General features: G+C 39.6%; 1 protein-coding gene across 1 annotated transcript in view; it reads left to right on the plus strand.

Moving 5' to 3' along the window:
- The window catches only part of VAV3 (vav guanine nucleotide exchange factor 3), a 352,634-nt gene extending 333,403 nt beyond the window's left edge, over nt 1–19,231 (plus strand). Inside the window, exons 26-27 of the mRNA XM_004420752.3 lie at nt 16,162–16,313; nt 16,967–19,231. Of these exons, the coding sequence (XP_004420809.1) occupies nt 16,162–16,313; nt 16,967–17,008 (194 nt within the window). The 3' untranslated portion in view covers nt 17,009–19,231. The remainder of the gene's footprint in view (nt 1–16,161; nt 16,314–16,966) is intronic.
- Nucleotides 19,232–21,813: the final 2,582 nt, after the last annotated feature.

A 21,813-nucleotide genomic window follows, 5' to 3' on the forward strand; every position in this document is an offset into this window, starting at 1 on the left:
TGACAGCTACCTGCAGCATGTGATCCTGGATTGAATCCTGGACCCAAAAAATAATTTTTTTTTTTTTTTTGTAAAGGACATGCGTGGGACAATTAACAAATTTTGAATAAGTTTCTAGATTAATAGTATTAATTTTTTGCTTTTGATAATTGTACTGTGATCGTGTAAGAGAAGAAAATGCCTTTGTTTTTAGGAAGTACACACAGAACTGTTGAGAAATAAAGGGCATTATATCTGCAATGTATTCTAAAGTGGTTCAGGAAAAATACAGAGATTGATAAAGCAAACATAGTAAAATATTAACATTTGAGTAAAAAGCATATGGGAATTCTTTCCACTATTCTTGCTGCTTTTCCTTAAGTCTGAATTATTTCAGAATTAAAAGTTTTAAAATTAGGAAATGATCCTAATAGCTGAATAGGTCTAACAGAATTGGGAGAAAATGGCAGCATCCTTCTTTTTCACCTGCTCCAGGTGCAGGGGGAGCTTGGTGCGCTGACTTTGGAGTATGTAGAGTACGGAGTAGGTCATATTTGAAACCATCTGTTCCTTACCTGTGACCTCATTGTATTTGCTTATTATTCGTTCATTCTTTTATTCAACTAATATTTATTCAACGCTTACCATGTGTCAGGCCCTGTGTTAGATGCTAGAGTATAATGGTGAATGAGATAGACAATCTGGTGGACAGGAACAAACATAAAACAAATAACTTCATTAATAACCACAGATTTTGCTAAGTCTTGTGGAGCAGAAGCACAGGTGAAAGGGTATGACAAGAGGGCCTGTTTAACCTGTTGAGTCAGGGAAGGACATTTTGAAGAAGTGACATCTAGACAAAACTTAAAGGATCTATGTGGATTGGCAGGGTGTAGGGTAATGGAGAGAAGGGAAGCTCCTCAGTGACGAAGTGGCTTGTGTAAAGGACCTTAAATAGGAAATAACTTTGCATGTTTAGGGAATACGAAGGAGGTCAACGTGTTTAGAGCATAGCGAGTGGATTCTCTTATATACAATGGGAATGTGTTGTAGCTTTATAAGCAGAACATGATATGAGCTGATTTACATTGTTTTAAAAGATCACTGGCTACTCTGTGAGTGTGGCTTGGAGGGAGGCATGGACAGAAAAGAGATGAGTTAGGAAGCTATTGCAGATGTCCATGGGAGGGATGAAGGTGGTTTGGACAAGAGTTGAATAATGACAGTGGAGCAGGACAGTGGGCAGATGTGGATATATTCTGGAGGTCGAATTGATTGGATAAAGGAATTGAGGTAGAAGTAGTACAAGTATGATATATGAGTATTTGCCTTGGACCACTGGCAAATGGTGAAACCATTGACCGATCAGGAAACAGAGGAGACGTAACAGTTACAGAGGAGAACATAATACATTCGGTTTTGCACAAAGTTTTAGTATCTGTGCATACTCAATGGTTCAGAAGGCAGTTGGCATCAAGAAAAGTGGTCTGGGTTTTGTGAGTCATTAACATTCATTTCATAGTTTACATAGAATACAGTATTATTTTTATATACGTTTAATGATTTCTTCTGGTGTAATGTTCCCTAGGAACCAGGCTCATTTGCTTCTCATTCTCAATTGCACTTTGCACGGTGCTTTCATGAAACAGGTGTCAGAAAAGGCTAAAGAAGTGAAGTCAGAACCTAAGGTCCTTGGGAGACATAGCAGGTATTAAGGTGCTATGTGTAGTTGACATTTGAAAAAGCATGGAAAGATGGGGGGGATTTGAACAAAAGATAGATCAGCATGTTCCTTTTGGTGTGGTAACAAATATAGCAATTCTTCAAAAAGTGACAAAGGCTTTCTGGGTCATTGGGACCATACAGATGACGTTGCAGGAAAAGCTAAAAGCCAGAGCCGGAGCCTGAGATGCTCCTCCTGGTGTGGTCTGTTTCCTTCCACGGATGTGTCCCCCTTATTCTATTAGCCCTCTGACAAGGTACATAACCTTCATTTTAGCCAGTTTTAGAAACTTGGACTTGGGGGTTTGTATCATTCATATTTACTTATCTCAATATAACATAATATAGCTTTCTTATTCCTGATAATTCCTGAAACATCCTGATAATGCCTTAACCACTATTTATTAGTTTTATTACAGTGTGATAGTGGATAATATTTATTATCTCTTTCCTACAAATTCCTCAAACATCCACTTAATTTAGTTTTTACCTTCTTGCTCTTGTAACCCAACGTACCCATATTCATCTACCTTATTTTCTGATCTTCTTGTCCAATCCTAAGTATTTTGTTTTTCCTTGGTCAGTTGGCATTTAGATTTGATTTGATCTAATTTTATTCTGGTAACTTAAATATTTGTTTTACCCTCACAGTATTAGTTTCCTAGGGCTGCTGTAAAAATTACCGCAAACTGGGTGGCTTAAAACAACAGAAATTTACTCTGTCACAGTTTTGGAGGCCAGAAGTTCAAAATCAAATGTTGGCAGAGTTGATTGCTTCTGGAGGCTCTAAGGGAGAATCCATTCTCTTCTCTCTCCTGGCTTCTACATGGCTGCAGGCAATTCTTGGTGTCCCTAGGTTTGTAGCAGTGTCACTCAAATCTCTGCCTGGTCTTCACATCACCTTCTCCTCTGTGTGTCATCTCCCCTTCTCTTCTCTAATAAAGACACTTGTCATTGGATTTAGGGCTCATGCTAATACAGGATGATCTCATCTTGAGATCCTTAATTTACATTAGGATCCGTTTTCCAAATAAGGTCACATTCACAGGTTCTGGGTGGACCTGTTGGGGGGGTGGGGTGGGCGTGTACCATTCAACCCACTATAATCTCATAGTATTAATTTTAAATTTTTCTCTAGATTTTTCCATCCTTATTTTAATTTCTCTTTTTTTAGTGTTTATAACTTGAAGTTATAAGAGGACTTTGCACTATTAAGACAGACAGGCAATGGATGGGAGTTACAGGGAAACATTTCCTTAATATGATGAAGTGTTTTCAGTAGATTGTAACTTTCCTGCAGTGAAATGCACTGTCTTCCTGAGAGAATGCTCTTCTAGCCAATGAAAATTTCCAAGAAAAATCTGCATGACCATTAGTCTGAAACACTGCACAAAATATCTGATATGGCATAAGAGCCTAATAATCCTCTCTGATATTCAATAATTCAGTGATTAACAGAGCACCATGTTTTTCAAACCCTTTTTACGTACATTAGATTAATGTCTCCAATGGAGTATTCCATGAACCACCTACCTGCCTTGCGAGACGCACTATGAAAGGTTTCCTTTGTCAAACAGGTGTACCAGAAATCCTGCTTGTGTGATATAGGAAAGTGACAGTTTACCTAGAGTTTCCCTCGTTTATTTCATCATGCAACACTATCTCATAGTGTTTAATGCTCATGTTATGAGCCTTAAAAGAGTTAGTATATGTGAAGTACTTAGAGCAATGTCTGGCTCGTGGGAGGTGCTGTGTGCTCCAGCTCCTGCTGTTACTACTGCTGCTCCGGCTACCACCTTCCGCTCCCATTACCCAGTGTGAAATGTTACATTAGCCTCATGTGACAATTTTTAATGTATTTATAAAAGCCTTCTCCTTTTTCTTGGGACTTTGGTTTACACTTCCATTTCCTGGGCTTCAGCTATGCTCTCCCAGTGTGCACACTCTTCTTGGGCTAAGGTAGTGATAACATACTGCTGACATTTTTATATTCTTTTCCCTCAGAGTGTCTATGATGTCCACAGAATTTACTGTTCTTGGGCAACTGATCAACTATAGTTGCACATCTTCATTATTAGGTCATATTGGGCTTCTCTTTTTTATTTACTTACTTCAAGAGCTTTACTAGCTACTATAAGACATTTTTATCCTGAACCTGATAGCTTTAAAAATTAGTAGCCAGTAACCAGGGCCCCTTCAGAAATATAGCTTGCAGATATAAATTCTATAGATTCAAATAACCTCATTCAAAGCCATCTTTTTTTGTGTGTGTGTGAGGAAGATTAGCCCTGTGCTAACATCCGTTGCCAGTCCTCCTCTTTTTGCTGAGGAAGATTGACCCTGGGCTAACATCCGTGCCCATCTTCCTCTACTTTATGTAGGATGCCACCACCACATGGCTTGACAAGCGGTGCGTTGGTGCGCACCCGGGATCCGAACCTGCGAACCCTGGGCCGCCGAAGCGGAGTGTGCGCACTTAACCACTACGCCACCGGGCCAGCCCCCAAAGCCATCTTTTTTAATGTTTTAAAGCTCAAAAAGCAGTCCTTATGTTCTTGCATCTCTTATTCTGTCCTTTCTCATAAACCTAATATTCTAAATTAAAAACTGTTCTTAATATGTATAATGTTCCCTAATTGACTGTGGTGCCCTCATACAGCAGCGCTCATCCAAGGCTTTGGTTTTTCTAGTCTCTCTTTCCTGTAAAATAAACAGAAGTGTATCTAAATTGAGAGGAATTCCTCTTTCCTTCCTAAAAATTGGACCAGGCTCCTGGCTTTGAGGATCGATGCTGAAAGCTCTTTATTGTCTGCTATGTACCACTGATATGCTACTTCCCCTACTGAATTCCAAATCGGCATAAGGTAGCAGGTCTTAACTCTGCAGCTCTCTTGTCTCCTAATAGTATGAGAAGTTGAGTACAGACTCAGCTAGGGTTTCCTTTCATTCGTTGCCTTATGAATTCAACATTTACTGAGCGTCTAGAAACACTATATCACACGCACCCCTTAAGTGTTACATACAATGTAGCTTAACATCTAAACAAGAGATAGGAATGCAGGAGGAATTCTTGTTGTATCTAGGCCCCTCAATATCAGCCACATTAGCCCTGGCAGAGGCTTTTTCCAACAAGTACCTTTTGTGACATTCCTGAGAGGTCATCATTAGGCTTTGTGTCATCATCACTCAAGTGACTTTAGGTCCACTACCACACAAAGCACCCAATTTATTTCTTGAACAAATTAAAAAAATTTTTTTCTTACCTTGATGCAACAATTTGACTTACTATATCTACTTACCATAGTTAGTTCATCTCTTTAGAACTACTCAAAGCAAATATACTATAATCTATCCTGATAACCTTTCAGCTGGTGTGCTTTTTTCCCCTTCCCCACTGTTTCTTTTCTTTTCTTTTTCATTTTTAATAAACTACCTCAGGTTATTCAATCCCTCCTCACGTATATGGTTGCCAAGTCTGTCACCATCCTGGCCACCCTCCTCTGGAAACACTCAGATTTGTGACATAACTGAGCACCAACATTTCAATATTTGCTGACTTGCTAGTTCAGATATTTTCCTATTCAAAGCTCAATCTTTACCAGTTAATTTCCCCTCTTTCCTTTATCCTTCCTCCTAAGTTGTCCGTTTTTGGATGAATCCAAGATTTTTCCTCATCTCTTCTTTAGTTATTACATCCTCACCAACAGCCCCCTCAGTAGGTCCCCACATTCATTCATCCAACAGGTCTTTACTGAGAGCCCACTGCAGGGCAGGCACTGTTCAAATTGCTGGAGGTGTACAGCAATGAAAAAAGCAGACAGAAGTCTCTGCATTTGTGGAACTTACACGCTAGTGGGGAAGGCAGATAATAGGTACAAAATAAATTATATAGTATATTAGAAGTTGCTGAGTGCTCTGGAAAAATAATATAACGAGGTAAGGTGCTCAGGAGTGCTGGGGATAGCTTACAGTTTTAACTGGGGTGGTCGGTGATGAGGAACAAAACTGGAGGCTCGTTTTCCCTCCTTTTGGTAATTTAGCAGAGAGCTGGTTCAGCAGTTCTGAGTTATCTCAACAGTAGAACAGTTTGACACCAGCCACTGGCTCCAGAAGCTCTGTTTTCTAACAAGGCCACTCATACGACCAGTGTCTTAGTCTGTTCGGGCTGCTATAAAAAAATACCGTAGATGGAGCGCTTATAAACAACACAAATTGATTGCTCACAGTTCTGGAGGCTGGAAAGTTGAGGATCAAAGCACTGTCAGATTCAGTGTCTAGTGAGAACCTGCTTCCTGGTTCATAGAAGGTGCCTTGTGTCCTCACATGGTGGAAAGAGGGCCAGGGAGCTCTATGGGATCTCTTTTATAAGAGCACTAATCCTGTTCATGAAGGCTTCTTCCTCATGACCCAAGCACCTCCCAAAAGCCCTACCTCCTAATACCATCACATTGGATATTAGGTTTCAACATATGAATTTGAGGGGGACACAAACATTCAGTCCGTAGCAAACAGGGAGTTTTGTTATTATAAACGCATAAATACCCTATCAATATGTGGAGCAGGCTGCTGGAACTTTGACCATGTTGTGTGCACACTGTCTGTGTCCAACCTAAGCAGCAGGACAATGGGAGTTTGGGAGATTGCATGCACTCTACCTACTTCTCTGCTTATATATTATCCCCCCCAGTAAACCCTGTTTTCTCTCTGTACCACATGGTACTAGCAGTATGTGTCCATGACTCTTTTATAGGGCATCAGTGTAAGCCTCATGGTGAAAGTAACATTGGGTAAAGACTCAAGGAGGTGAGAGAGGGAATAGCCAGTGCAAAGGAAGGAGCATATACGACATGTGTGCAATGTGGCCAGAGCAGAAGGACGGAGAGAAAGAGCAGCAGGGATGAATTCAGAGAGGTCAAGGAGGCCAGACCATGTGAGGCCTTATAGCACTTGAGCTTTACTCTGGAAGAAGTGGGAAGCCATTGGACAGATTTAAGCAAAGGAGAGATACGGTCTGACTTTAAGTTTTAACAGGATTATTTTGGCTTCTATGTTGCAAAAAAGACCATGGGGAAGAGGAAGACAAAGCAGAAATGGAAAGACCAGGTAGGAGGCTAATGCAGCAATCCAGGTGAGAGATGGTGGCGGGTTGAACCAACGTGTGGCCGTCTAGGTGAAATAATTTGAAGGTGATCCAACAGGACTTCCTGATACATCAGATGTGAGAGAGAATAGTAAGAGAAGATTCAAGGATTACTCTAAGGTTTTTGGCCCTAGCAACTGGAAACTTGGACATTTTTGGAGAGGTGGAGGGTGGGGCTCAAGTGGAGCCTAAAGTCTAGTCATAGCATTCTCCATCCAAAATGAATAATTTCCATATCTCTATATCGTTTCCACATGTGTCTGTCTCTTCACTGATTTGTAAGCTCCTTTGAAGTCAGATGTTCTGTCTTATTTGTTATATCTTCTGTAGCACTTTAGCACAGTACTTGGCACATTAGTAGTTATTTAATAAATGTCTGCCAATTATTTTTAAAGAGTGAGAATTTAGAATAAAGTTCACATCTTGATAAACTGGATGCCTATAAATAATCTGAAATCCCTAGAAATGTCAAATGATCCATTTTCTATGACAATAAGAAAGGCCTTATACTCTTTTTTTTTTCCTTTAATGGCTTTATATGTTTATACTATGCAGCTTTGAATACAAAGTAGCTGTTTATTTTTTCCAATCATTCTAGTTTATCTTTGAATTTCAGGTTAAAGGAGATTTGTCCGTTTACCAGATGTCAGCATTCAGTTAAATGAAGCCAATCTGAATTATTCCTAGTTTTTTTCCGTGACAATATATAAAATATACAATAAACACTAAACATTGGAGGGAGATGGAGGAGCAGACATTTGATACTATGCCAGTGAATGTTGCTGGGACTCTAAGAAGCAGCTGTGGCTAAGTTCAAAAATAAAACCAGGTTAACGATCACACATTGAAATTAAACATTCATCAAATTCTCAGCATGGTCTCCGCTGCTAGGCCATCCGTAGACAATCTTGGTAAAAAGAACCTCCTGGATCCCTCATCAAAGATCACACATAGGAACCTGGAAAACCTCTAGGTGGCTGCTGGGCAGCAAACTCAGGAATCACTGTGTCGATAGTACTGTTGGTCCAATTGCCTGATACTTTTGCTAACAACTTTTTGTTACATAAATGAATGTGAACACATGTGGTTGTTACAACTTAAAGCTGAGCATTAGGTAATGTCTACCCCAGAGAATAATTAGCAAATGCTTAGGGTAATGTTTAGTTATACATGTAATGGATAATTAAGTGGTAGTTCAAAAATACTTTGTGATTTGATAGCCAGTGCCTTAAGGAAGAGTATTGGTTGAGTTTGGTCTCTACTGTGTACAAATTTCAAATGTTACTGAAAATTGAGTAGGTTTTCATTTGCTAATGAACATGAATAGCCTGATCAAGGCAGAGCATATGACTTTAAAGCAATGCTTAGGTAGCCATGACAACAAAAGTATAGACATCAGATATCAATTCACTAGTACTTTTTTATTCTACTGCAAACACTGTGATCTTCTTTTTTTAATTGACATACTTCTGTGTTCTATGGCTCTGTCTTCTCAGTCAAGTCTCAGAACCAAATAACATTCACTAATGATTTGCCAATCAGTTGATAATGGCTATGCTGATAGCTTCTATTCCAAAGTTATTTATTTAACAGATAGCTTCTGTTTCAATTAGAGAATGTTAGTACTTCAAGTTTTGTTTAACTTGGAAAAGTTGATAAATAATATTTGACTGAATTCTTAATAGTTCCTAATGAGAAATATTGAGTCATAATGAGCCACTCATTTGCTCATGTTCCATGAATATTAACCCAATTGAGTGCCAGGTATCATACATATGAAAAATAACCAGAGAGACCTGCCTGAATGTGATGGTGTCTCTGAGCAAGGTTCTCCTTTATCTGTGCTAATGCGGAGTTGAAAGTGTTTGAGGAAGGAGGAAAGTTAGGCCCTTAACTAAAGTATGCAGTTTGCAAAAATGATTACTTCAATGAAAAAGGTCTCAACATTGATTTAATATTGTCTCGGTGGATACTGATATGAATAAAAGAGTTCTTTCTTTCAAGAAGCTATCTATAATATTAGGTGGTAAAGTGATTATTACCAAGGAGTGAAAGGGATGGGAGATAATAATCCCCTCAGCATTCCCATTTGAATGTCACTTACTCCACTGTTTCTAATGCCATTCCAGGATATGCACCTACCAATAATTTTTACATTAGTGGCATCTAGTATAGTAGGAGAAGTTTCCCGAAGAGACCATATATCTGTATATGTGTGTGGAAATAGGTGGATCCATTCTTGTTACGGATGTAAATATGTTTCGCAGGTTAAACCATTCTGCAGAATATTTTTATCAAATACCTTATTTTGACATTGCTTACATCTAGATTTAAATCCATAATTTCCTAGGGAAACATCTTATCTTATACTCTTGACTCCATAGGTGGCAGGCATGCAAATGCAATTTTGCTAGCCCATGAGAATTAAGGACCTGAAGGCAGTGAAAATTGATGTATAGGAAGAATGGCAACAATAAGTCATGTTACATGTATCGAAAAGTAGAAAGCATCCCTACCAATCCTTAAAATGTTTGGCTGAGAGCTCTACACTGGGTGGCGGGAGAAACTGATTAACCTTGCACTCCTAAGAAGATTCCTCAGGCATACAGTATGGTTAATGCCATGAGACATACAGTATTTAATAGTTGTTCAGCATCTCAGAGAAAACTACAGTTATTATAGGAATATCATTGATAGATTCTGGCTTGCAGGGATACTATGGAATAAAACCTGAACATATTTTACATTCTCTTCTTTGTGTTGTTCCGCCTTTTGTTGGAAGTCTTTTTGAGCAGTTAAGTGAGCAAAAGATGAGCTCAACGAATAAGAAGAGGAGGCCTAAGGAGCTTGCAAAATTAAATATCCTGCTGAGGTACTTGTCCATTCAGCAGCTTTGGTTGCTTAGCACTGGACCTAATCCTGTGGGGATGCAGAAGCAGTAGAAGAGCTGGCCCTGCTCTCCAGAATCAATGACTGACTGAAGATACAACACAGGCGCACGTACACTAATTAAACAGCAGAGCCAGGGAGTGCCATGATGTAAGTGCCTAACAGATGGCTAGAAAGAACAGAGAAGGGACAAGTGTTGTCTGGATTGTCAGGGAAGGCTCATGGAAGGGGCCTGAGCTGAGCTTTGGAGATAAGGAGGTTAAGGTTAGTAGAGGCAGGTGAAGGAGCATTGCAGAATGAGCAGAAGTTTTGAGTTGAAACTGAAGCTGAGGGCCTCGGGGGGTATTAGGAAGCTGGTCTGGGTGAAGAGAGTTTGTATGGGAAAATGCTGGCAGATTTGGTTAGAAAGGCAAGATACAGTCAGCCTATGAATTGCTGTGGAATTCAGGTCAAGAGTTTGGATTTCATAAGTTAGGAAAAAGAATGATGAATCTATGTTTATGAGTAGCTGAGGTAGTATTTAGAATAGAATGGAAAGGGGGCCGGCCCCGTGGCTTAGCGGTTAAGTGCGTGCGCTCCGCTACTGGCGGCCCGGGTTCGGATCCCGGGCGCGCACCGATGCACCGCTTCTCCGGCCATGCTGAGGCCATGTCCCACATACAGCAACTGGAAGGATGTGCAACTATGACGTAGAACTATCGACTGGGGCTTTGGGGCAAAGAAAAGGAGGAGGATTGGCAATAGATGTTAGCTCAGAGCCAGTCTTCCTCAGCAAAAAAAAAAAGGAGGATTAGCATGGATGTTAGCTCAGGGCTGATCTTCCTCACCAAAAAAAAAAAAAAAGAGTAGAATGGAAAGAAAAAAAGTCAAAAGCAAGAAGACCAGTTGGGAGGCAGTTGTCTTATTTTAGAAATGGTCTAAGTCCTGGATTGGGATGGTGGAGCTGAGAATTCAGTGAAGGAATAGCTTCTTATTTCAGAGGAAGAAGAGAGTGAACAGAAAGAACCAAACAAAAGTTTATACTGACTTTGCAAGGATAGTTTGCAAAGAGAACATGGGAGTCATTGAAAAAAAAGAACAGAAATGTGGGAGGTTGAGCTAGATTACAGGGAGGAAGATGATGAGTTTGGTTTCAGACGAGTTAAATCAGAAATAATGATTGTACCTCATGGCACTGTCATCAAAACACTTGAAATCACAGACTGGAATTCAGGTGAGGAGCCAAGGCATAGCCAAGAATCTGTTCCATTCATTGGGGAAAAAATTAGTGAAAAGTGAAGCCAGCAGAGGAGCCGAGACCTAACCAAGTGGGAATAACCACCGTTTAGTTAAGGTTATAATATTTTAGATCAGATTTAAGGAGATTCTAATTGTAGCTACTTGACATGAATGCAAATGCTTATAAGGCTTTTAGGATTAGATAAGAGAGAGGGGGCAGCACACTGATATTATGTATTTGAAACAGAGATTCAAGTCCTTTGGTGAGGTATTTTTTATTTTATTTTTTTGTGTGTGTGAGGAAGATCAGCCCTGAGCTAACATCCATGCTAATCCTCCTCTCTTTGCTGAGGAAGACCGGCTCTGAGCTAACATCTATTGCCAATCCTCCCCCTTTTTTTTCTTTTTTTTTCCCTAAAGCCCCAGTAGATAGTTGTATGTCATAGCTGCACATCCTTCTAGTTGCTGTATGTGGAACGCGGCCTCAGCGTGGCCGGAGAAGCCGTGCATCAGTGCGCGCCCAGAATGCGAACCCCAGGCCGCCAGTAGGGGAGTGCGCACACTTAACCGCTAAGCCATGGGGCTGGCCCACTTTGGTGAGGTATTATCCATACTTCATTACTTCATGCATCCATTACTTCAGGAATGTTAGATATTCTAAGATTAGAGACAAGTTATCTGATCTAATATATCTACCTATTGTTGAGATTATGTAAATTGCATTTAATTGTGTTTTCGTTGATTTCTTTTTCTTCCTTCTAGAGCTAACTTATCTCTTATTATATTTCAGACTCTTGACTTAAATTACCTTCATTAGAAATTTTGGAGATATATAGTCTTCTTTTATGACTTTACGGATAAAATAGTCCCAGAGAGAGAATCAAGAATGGACACTTAGAAAACAGTTCAAGGAGAAAATTCTAATACCTGCCAGAAGTAATGTGTAAAATGAGGGGTTCTCACAGATGTGAGATAGGAATCATGGCACCAGATTTTCTGCCAATAATAGAGTTAGGTGTGTGCCATTTTTCTCATTAAATTAGAGATGGCTTCCTCTCCTCTCTCTAATAGTGGGTATAGCATGATCTCAAGAAAATTAAAACAAACCGGTTATATTGCATGGCAGTAAATGAATTGGGCAGATTGTAAAATTAGTTGTAATGAAATGTAGCGCTGCGTTTTAAAATAAAGAAATATACTGTAGAACATGCAATGGATCAGAAAAGAACCTTGATTATTAATAAGAATATATTTCAGGGTAGGTTAAAAGTAAATACGTGTGGCCATTCATGAGAAAAGTGTCATGAATACATCAATGCATATATGAGGGCTCCAAGGTCCATGGTTCCAAGAACAACTGAACCCCTTCCAGTTCTCTTGGCCATACCCCCCAGGTACTTGGGTTGTGTCTGTGAATCCCCTTAATGAGCTACTGCTCTTTTTAGGTATCCCTAGAAATAAATTTGGAAGAATTATGGCTCTCAAATCAAACAGTGACCTGATTGGAAGATTATGTGGACTCATTCCACTTTGCTTAGCCCATTTTCACCTCATCGTTGGTTATAGAAGGCTCTTTGTTAGATATTAGATTAACCCAGGTACAAGTAACAGAAACCAAAAACCATTGACTTAAACAGGATAGACGGTTATTTTTCTTTCCCATAAAAACTTGGAGGTAGTCAATCCAGGAGAAGGGCAGGTCTCTCTGTTCCATAAAATATTCAGTAATCCAAGTTCCTTCAAACTCATGATCTACCCTCCCTAAGGTGAGGCCTTCCTTCTCTTGGACCAAGATGGTAGCTTTCACATTCCAGACAGCAGGGTAGAATAAAGAACCAGAAAGAAGGGTGAAGGCATATGCCAGCTGCCTTGACAGGAAAGGTACCAGGAACTGCCTTACGATACTGTTGCTTATATCCCAGTGGTAAGAACTTAGTCATATAGCTGCACCGACCTGTAAGAAGACTGGGGAATGTAGTCTTCCTTCTGGGCAAACACAGCCCAACCAAATAACCTATTAACATGGATGAAGGGGAGAATAAATATTGGGAGAAAAGTTATAACCACGTCTTCCTTTTCTGTTGCAATGGCACCATAGTATCAGCAGGTAGTTTTATCACTGCCTACGGAGGTACCTGAAGCAGAGTGGTAGACGCAGAGCAGTGCCGCAGTTAAGAGCCTGGACCCTGGAGTCACACTGCCTGGATTTGAATCTAGGTTTTTCTCAAATATAAAGGGGAAATAGTATTAGTACCTTCCTCTTTGAGTTGTGATGAGTAAATGAAATACTGAATAGAAAATATTAAGCATGGCTTCTAACACTTCAAAACCATTTGATAGTTGTGAGCTTTTATTATTAAAAGTAAAGTGAAAAGTTTTTGAGCATCCAAATACATGGTGTTTTTCTGTACATTCCTTCTATTTAGAGATATATTTACTTTCTTTTCCAGATATGATAAGATTCAGAGTGATTTACATTTTATTTCTAGAAGTAAGACCACATGTGCATGCTTGGTTGGGGGATGGGAGTGGCTCCTAAGAAATTGTATGAGAGATTTTTTTGAATTCTTGATGGGCTCTGCATGTTGATACCACCCTACCAGCTCTTACTTCTTTATATCAGTTTTGATGTGAAGCATATTTACACTAAGAATTTACAGGATGCCCCTTTCCACTGATGTAACAAAGTGGGAATTGTGCACCACATCAAGAGGAGAAGGCCATCCTTGAATTGAAGGGGTTCAGAGATGGCAACATGGAGTGGGTATGCTCTGTTCACCTGTAAAGGGATAGGCAGCTCTGAATTGCAGAACTAATGTCAATCAAAATGTAAGAATATGGCTTGTTCTTCATTTAGAAATGGTGATAGGAGAGAAGTTGGTGAAAGCAAAACTTGATATTCCAACTTTGATGTGACAATTTTCTTAAGATTATAGACAACAAAATAGCCGTGTCGAGATATTTTTTGCCAATACCTAAATGTCCTTTTGCTTCTCTCTTTTTCTTTCTCTCTCTAAGCCCCTTCTTTGTTCTGTGGGTTTTCTTTTGTAACTCCTCCAGACTACAGCTTTGTTCCCCCTTCTTCCACTCCTTTCTGGTCAGGTACTGCTTTACTGTTTTTATATGTCATTTCAACTTGCTTCTGTTTGCAAATAAAATATTTTGACTTCTATGTATGGCTTCTCATATAGATACATCTCCTCACAAACAGTCCCTAGAGTCATATGCCCACCATGCACTTTCCTCTTTTCTGTCATTGTTTGTCACGACATTTCACTCCTCTAGTTTTGCGTGTGTGCTCATGTTGTGTATTTCAGTAAAACATTCTCTATTTTAACTGTTGGGGAGAAGTTGGAAAGGGATGGGGGCTGAAAGTATGAAGGGAGGGATAAAGCACTCTATAAAATCATTAGTTTTCTCGAGGATCAGACATTTTAGTTGAGAAAAGCCAGTGTTTATGTTTATATATTTCCATTAGGAAAATAAATAGAACCAGAATCCCAACTTTGTCTCCAAATATGAGGGTAAAATTTAGTATATATTGCTTGAAAGGATGACTGTGCCCATCAGTTTGTGTATGAGCATTCTGGTCTTGATTTCTGTCATTAGCCAAAGAATTTAATGGCTGTACATTCCTGAATGGCTATTTATGTGACATGTAGGGGAGAACATTATAGCTAGATAAAGTATGTTTTCTTACATATTTTTAAAAATTAACCTGTAAGTCCCAATGGAATCATAAAATTTAGTCCTAGAAGGACCTTAGAAGTCATCTAGTATAGACTTTTCATTTTATAGGTGAGAAAAATGTGGCCTAGAGGGGTTAAGAGACCTGTGCAAGGTCGCACAGTTAAGTTAATGATTAGGTTTTTCCATCCCGGGATGTTTTTATGTGCACTGACTCTAAGAGTAGTGCCCCAGTAATGGCATGGTTTTCAGTAAGAAAACTATTAAAGTGGTTTGTGTCTGAACAGTAAAATAAAATGACCTATTTTTACTCCTTTACAGTTCTGAAATCTATAGCATTGCTATTCGTTTATCTTATGATGGACACCTAGAGACAAAAAAGTTTCTGTCATTGCAAAGACAATTTGCAATGAATAATAGGGCAAAGCTCCCTGTCTCCAAGTGGACAGCCACTTCCAGGGTCATGCAGGTCATAACTGCAGCTGCCTGGGCACTGGGAACTGTTACAAATACAGATGTATGGCATTTCCCATTTGTTTCCTTTTAATACTAAGTTCCTCTACCATTTAAGGTTTATAAAGTCCCACCAATCCCAGGTGAGTGATTCTCAGAATCGCTGAACATATAATTGAAAACACTTTATAACCCCAAGAAGCAACAGGTAGAGAAGTTAATATAAAATGTGTTATGAAACACTAGAGACAGACAAACGTACAGCTTGAATGGAGTTTTCCATTCAGGGCAGGGTGGGTGAGGGCAGGGAGTAAGTTAGCTCCTCTCCTAACATAAAAACAATCTGATATAGAAGATGAACACTCTGACATCTTATTTTTGATTACATACTTCAGTAAAGGTTTTCTATAAGGCAGTATTTGTTTGAAAGAGAGAAGATAAATGGATGGTATTTGTGTGTTCTTTCTGTGAAACCTGATTTAAGCTTCTTCATGTAGTGAAATTATATATAAAATAATAACTGAGTTTATCCCCAAATAGTCTTGACAAAAAAAAGGCTGGTTAGGGGAAGAAGTCCCGTTTAACAAGAAGTGATGACATGGATTCAACAGGAGGCTTTCAGAGCAAAAAATCTGGTTGTTTTGAGTCTTAGTCGAAAAGGTTACGAGATAACAGTGTAAAGCCTTTGTCTTAGAAGTTCTAGTTAGAAATAGATTACTGTGCCATCAATAGGAAATTTATACTAGTTATTTTAGATTCTATCACCTTAGTAACTTAGATATTAACTTTTTTTTTTTTTTTTTTTTTTTACAAAAACTAGTCCGTGTTTTGAAGTTTTTATGAAGAATGTGGAAAACAGGACAGTGGTTCTTTAAACTTCATGAATTGCGCTTGACTACACCTGATTGAATTGAAACAGCAATTCTGCTGCTTTCAAGCTCCTCTGCCATTATCACTAGTCTGTAATGAAATCACGGCTGTGCATTTTGATAGCATCTATAACAGTCATCTGATTAGGTTCTTATGGTTGTTAAACTGCAAACCAATTCTGACTCCCGATCATTTCTTTACAGTGTTAAGTCCGAAAGTGCTGGGTATTGCCATCGCTCGGTATGACTTCTGTGCAAGAGATATGCGAGAATTGTCCTTGTTGAAAGGAGATGTGGTGAAGATTTACACGAAGATGAGTGCAAATGGCTGGTGGAGAGGAGAAGTAAATGGCAGGGTGAGTTGTCCCTCTCGATGTGGTTGTGCAGTGAATGAAGGGGACTGGGCAGTCATTGGCACCCACTGTGGTGCGGGGGACAAGGCCCTGTACTGCATTGCAGGCTTCACCCCACAGAGCCCGGGCTCTGGAGACTGGTGGTGTTCCTTACTGATAATAGTCACTCACGAAAAATGTGTTGAATGAATATGATAGTGGCATAAATGAAGTTCACCTGGGCAAGTTTGATGGCTTCCTGTTTGGGAAGGGTTTTAGTCTCTAGCTCAGAGCATAAACTTTATATGGAATACAAAATATCTATGAGAGCTGTTGATCTACGTTGGAAAGAATGGGACATATTACCTCTGTCTTGATATCTTGTTCTATAGCAAAAAACAGGAAGCGTTAAGTAGTAGAGCCCATATTACACTTAATTTACATATTTATTTGTGTGCTAGCAGATTAAAACACTGTTTAAGCTTATTTTATTCCTGCATTTCTATCACTCACTCACTCAGGCTTCTAGGAACAGCTAAACCAATCTTCTTCACCTGCAGTGGGCATAAAACCCCAGTTTAATCAGGGTATTAGAAAACCAAATGGTCTGTTTGTCCGGCCCTTTGAGGTGCCAGATGCTAAGTCACGTTGCTGTGTTGGTTGCTTTTCTTTTTTAGGTGGGCTGGTTTCCATCCACATATGTAGAAGAGGATGAATAAATGCCAATCCAGCGTTGCACCCTGCACCAGAAATTTCAGAGAAGGGATAAACAGAAGCCTGCACAGCATTATGAATTAACTGAAGTGTCTAAAAAGGTGCATTTCTGGCTATTCAACATCCTCCCTCCTTTTCCCCTCCTAAGTCTTAATGCTGGGATTTCTAAAGATGCTGGTACTGACAGATTAATGGCTTGCCTAGAGCTGTGCAAGAAACAGCCTGCCAGTCTGTCATGGTCAGGGACCAGGGCAAAGCCAAAAGCTTTTCCTCCCAAAAGAGCCCTGCAAACACATTGGTGCATGTTTCTTTTTACTTCGTCCAGTTAGACACCATGAATGTCAGCCATTAGTAAATGTTTAATGCATATTTACTTCCCACGTTCCATTCACCAAAATTTTTGAAGGTACAAAGAAGCGGAGGTTTAATTTTACTTTTCCCAGCATGAAGAAAAATTAGAGTTCTGCCATTTGGGCAGCTTAATGGAAAGGTCCAGCAGCATTACTTGTCTTAAATTGCCTCACAAGGTGACTCACTGCCTGGCAAACACTTTTACCCCCAGATGTGACTCATGATAAAATATAAGAGGCAAATGTTCACGTTTGCTTCATAAGTGAAGTATCCCAGAGGAGTTTTAATTATTCATTTGATGTCCTGATTATATTTGCAAACTTCTTTATAAAAAGAAAAAAACCCCAGTGTGTAGAAAAGAGCGTCTTCCTATTAAATCTCCACAACCTTCATTATTTCATAGGGTTATTTTGGAAATGTCATACTATACTTCGTGAAATAATCTTGGCTGGGTGTATTATAGGGAGTTGCAAGTAACCAGAGTAAGGTGGCATTGTTTACAGAACAGATCAAGGGCCATAATTTATAGTAAGTCATTTTATAGAAGCAACATATATTAATACATGCCTTTTCCTCCTCCCCCAAAAAAGACCTGGGAGGTATTTGCAGATTCCCACATTTTCTTGGAGTATTTACAGTAGCACAAACAACTTTGTTGAGGATTTTGGAAGGAAAGCACAGCTGGGTTCTTTATGCATTTCTGAGACAGAAGGAGGGTTGCTAGACTTTTGTGGTCTTATTCACTGTGGGCTCCCAGCTGCTCACTGAGGTTCTTCTTAGCAGCAGGCCTTTTCTGGGTGTGTATTAACTGGTGGGAAGATCAGTTCTGTGTGCATTCTGTGTGCATCGACCAAGACTTCACTTTTTATGTGAGGAGTCTAAATATGTTTTTCATGGATCCACGGAGTCCCCACTCAAGACAGTCATGTTAGTTAAGACGCTAACTTGGCCCTTTCCTGATGAAATATTTTCTCCATGGCAGAAGTCATGTTCTGACATGATTCAGAGACTGTTTCATGTTTGAAGAAAACAAAACAAAACATTAGAAGAATTAACTTAATAGAGCCAAACTAGGAACATTCAGTTCTGAAATTCTGGGTCATCTCTGAAATGAGGTGGGGGTGGCCTGCCCCTCCCCAACCCACTTGAGTGCCAGAACTTGATGTTCAGTGGACACATCCCCCTTTAGAGACCCTTGTGAGCTAGGACTTCTTGAATAGGGTAGATTCAGGACCTTTACCTCAGAATTATGTAAACTGTGATTGCGTTTTAGAAAAATTATTTGCTAAAACCAGTTAGGTTTTTGTATATGTGTAAATGATCACAAAAATGAATTTTATAAAATGTTCTGTACAGTAAAGTTATACCCTCAAGGCGTACTCTTAGAATGGATTCTTTCCTCTAAAGTCTTATCTGCGACTGTGTCTTGGGAATGTTTTGTCTGTTCCTGTCAGCCAACTGTGGTTATGGAGAGAGCAGCTTCACACAAATTGAAACACTCCTGTGTACAGTACTGTAGCTTGTATTATTTCTTTTATCGTTATTTTAGCCCATAGACTCCCTCTTACAAATGGTGTCGGGTCTTCCTGTTGCATTTCATGGACCTGGGGGTTTCCTAGCAGAGGATATTAGAGCCCCTTTTCATGATGTTGCCAATTACATCTTTGTCTATGTTTAATACTTTGTATTGGAAACTTTAAGTGCTGCGGATTTGTGTAGATTTCTAATACCAAAGACAGAAGTAAATGTTTTTCCATATACTTTGTCTTGCCTGTATGCAGCCCTTGTGTAATATGGTGAATTAGAGTGGTGTTTCACTTTGTAATATTTTGTAAATATGTCAATACAATAAATAGTTACTACTTGCATTAAATTGATTTCTTGAGAGTTGAAGAGTCTTTCCATTGAACGATTCCATAATTCAGCATATACCAACCTCAAAATAAACATGGGAAGAGAAGCCCTAATTTTGATCAAGTTTAGCTCAGGATGGCTGCCTAAGTGATAAACAGTGATCTATAAGGTATACTCAATCGTTGCAAGTAATATCTATTGACATGCTCACTGTGTGCCATACACTGTTCTAAATGCTTTATGTGCACTAACTTACAACCCCCCCAGAAGGTAGAACCCTATATTCTCTCCATTTTTCAGATGAAGAAACTGAGGCCTTTTGAAAGGTTGCTGCTCGACCAAGATCACACAGCTGCTAAGTGTCAGAACTGGGGTTTGGACCTGGGCAGTCTGGCTTCAGAGCCTGTATAACCACTACCCTGTACTGCCACACTTTATGGGGCAAGAGAGAGATTAGGTATGTTTCTAAGATTACATAGCCAAGAAGCTATTTGATGCAAAATAGTGGTTCAAACAATTGGAGATTAACACAGAATTCAGAAACATTCTCCTATTCCTGCCTCCTAAAAGAAAATCTCAAAAACATATTGCCTAGAGAGATTGGTGTCAGAGATTGAACTTTTTTTTTTTTTTTTCTATTTTGATTCAAATTTTGCACAGAAAAAAAGGAACTGCTAAACCGGAGAGACTCCGAGGCAAGTTTCCCTTGGCGGAGCAGGCCCCCGGGCTGTCCGCAGTGGTGGAGGTAGGCAGGAAAAGGCCGGTGCCACAGTAGTAGCAGCTACTTGACGTCACCAGCACCAGCGTGCTCAGAAATATAAAATCCGCCCATTTCATGGCAGGATGGTGGGTTGTCCGGCCCTTACTGCCTTTACTTGAAGAGCTGATTCCTTTGGTGTCTTTGTTTTATCCCTTCTCCTCGACATATCAATATTTATGTGACTTTTAGACCTTGTATCAGATCATCATCATTCTCACCTCCACTGCCAATCGTGATGAGAACTCCCTCTTTAATTATTAGTTAACATGGGGATATACACTTGAACATTCAAGTGTTTTGTCTTCCATCAAATTATTGAAGTAAAAATGTCAATACTGAGTCTTTCTTTAGGTGCTTTTCTTTGTTCTGTTTCACAGCTGTGTAGAAGAGGGGTAACAGCATCCCCAGACGTCAGACTGCATATCTGGGTTCATATCCCACCCCTGCCAGAGAGGGCTCAGTCAGTCAGTATAATCATAGTGCCCACTTCATAGGATGATTGTGAGACTCAACTGAAATCATGCGTATAAAGTGGAGTTGCACCTGACTTGACTTAACCATTTTTGTCGTTATCATCACTGTCGTCATCAGATGGATTTGCTGGCAAATTTGGGTAGTTGCCATATTAATCTTTGAATTCCTTTAGCGTAATTCAGGCTCACTTATTGGATTAAGGGTCAAAACTGCAGATTCTAAATTAGTCTCTCTAGGAAGGAAATTAAATTATTTGATGTCACAGGAAGAGTGGGAGTTTTAGCATTAGTCGGATCTGGGTTCAAACCCCAGCTTTGTCATTGACTTTTCTGAGCATCAGTTTCCTCTTCTGTAATAAAGGGATAATTGTAAGTGTCTGAGAGGGCTCTTATGAAGAAGAAACCATAACACATGAAAAAGATGCCTAGCAAAGAGCCTGGCACAGAATGAGTACTCGAGAAATGTTGATCTCCTTCCCTTTATGAACTATATAATACTCAGGAACCAAATTATTACTTGCAGCTTTTATTTTGAATACTAGAGTTAATGTTTTGTTTCTTACACATGGTTTAATTTTGAGCAAATTATAGATGGAATAAAAGGTGTGTTCAGGAAGATTAATATGCAAACCCACAGACAATGTCAGAAGTTGAATTTAACAGCTCCACATTATTTAGACTAAGAAAATGGAATTTTTGCCCAGCTCGTAATCATTTAGACTTAGTCTATTAGTCACTTCATTTTTCACTGAAACTAGTTCTCTTGGATTGGTTGGACTCTGATTAGAAATGTTATGTACTCACGTCTGGCAGACTTTGGAAGGCATCTTGTGGTAAGTAATGAATAAGTCCCGAAAAGAAGGTCAAAAAGGAATCTTGTCTCTAGTTAGGTGCCATCAATTAGACAGGATTGGGGGAAATAGTCACAGAAGACAAACAAAAAACTCCTTTTGAAGCACTCTAGACTCTGAATCTGCCAGAAAGTTCTAGAATATCTAGGCACAACGCAACTACAGTGACCTCACTGAGAGGCCTCAGTGCAGAAATAGAATGTACGCAAAAGTCACATTGTGCCCTGTCCTCTAATAGACATCGGCGTCCATGTTGAGTCCTGAGTAGGGGGAAGGTGAACTCCAGAATGGCTGATGTGTCCAACCCATCATCTGCAGGCCGAGCCTTGGCTTTTCTCACCGGCTGAGTGGCCTCAGGCAGAGCACACATGGTCTTTATCTTGAAAAACGAAGGGTTGAACTGGTTGAACTCTGTTACTTCCATCCTAGCTCCAAAGTTTTGTGAAATTCTGTTTTCCTTCATGGTTCAGAGTAAAGCAATTCGAAGACTTTGTCAAAATGTAGAGGTTTTAAAATATGCT

Source organism: Ceratotherium simum, chromosome 2 (assembly GCF_057802395.1).
Source record: "Ceratotherium simum simum isolate JZ-2026a chromosome 2, ASM5780239v1, whole genome shotgun sequence".
In the NCBI taxonomy this organism is placed as follows: Eukaryota; Metazoa; Chordata; class Mammalia; order Perissodactyla; family Rhinocerotidae; genus Ceratotherium; species Ceratotherium simum.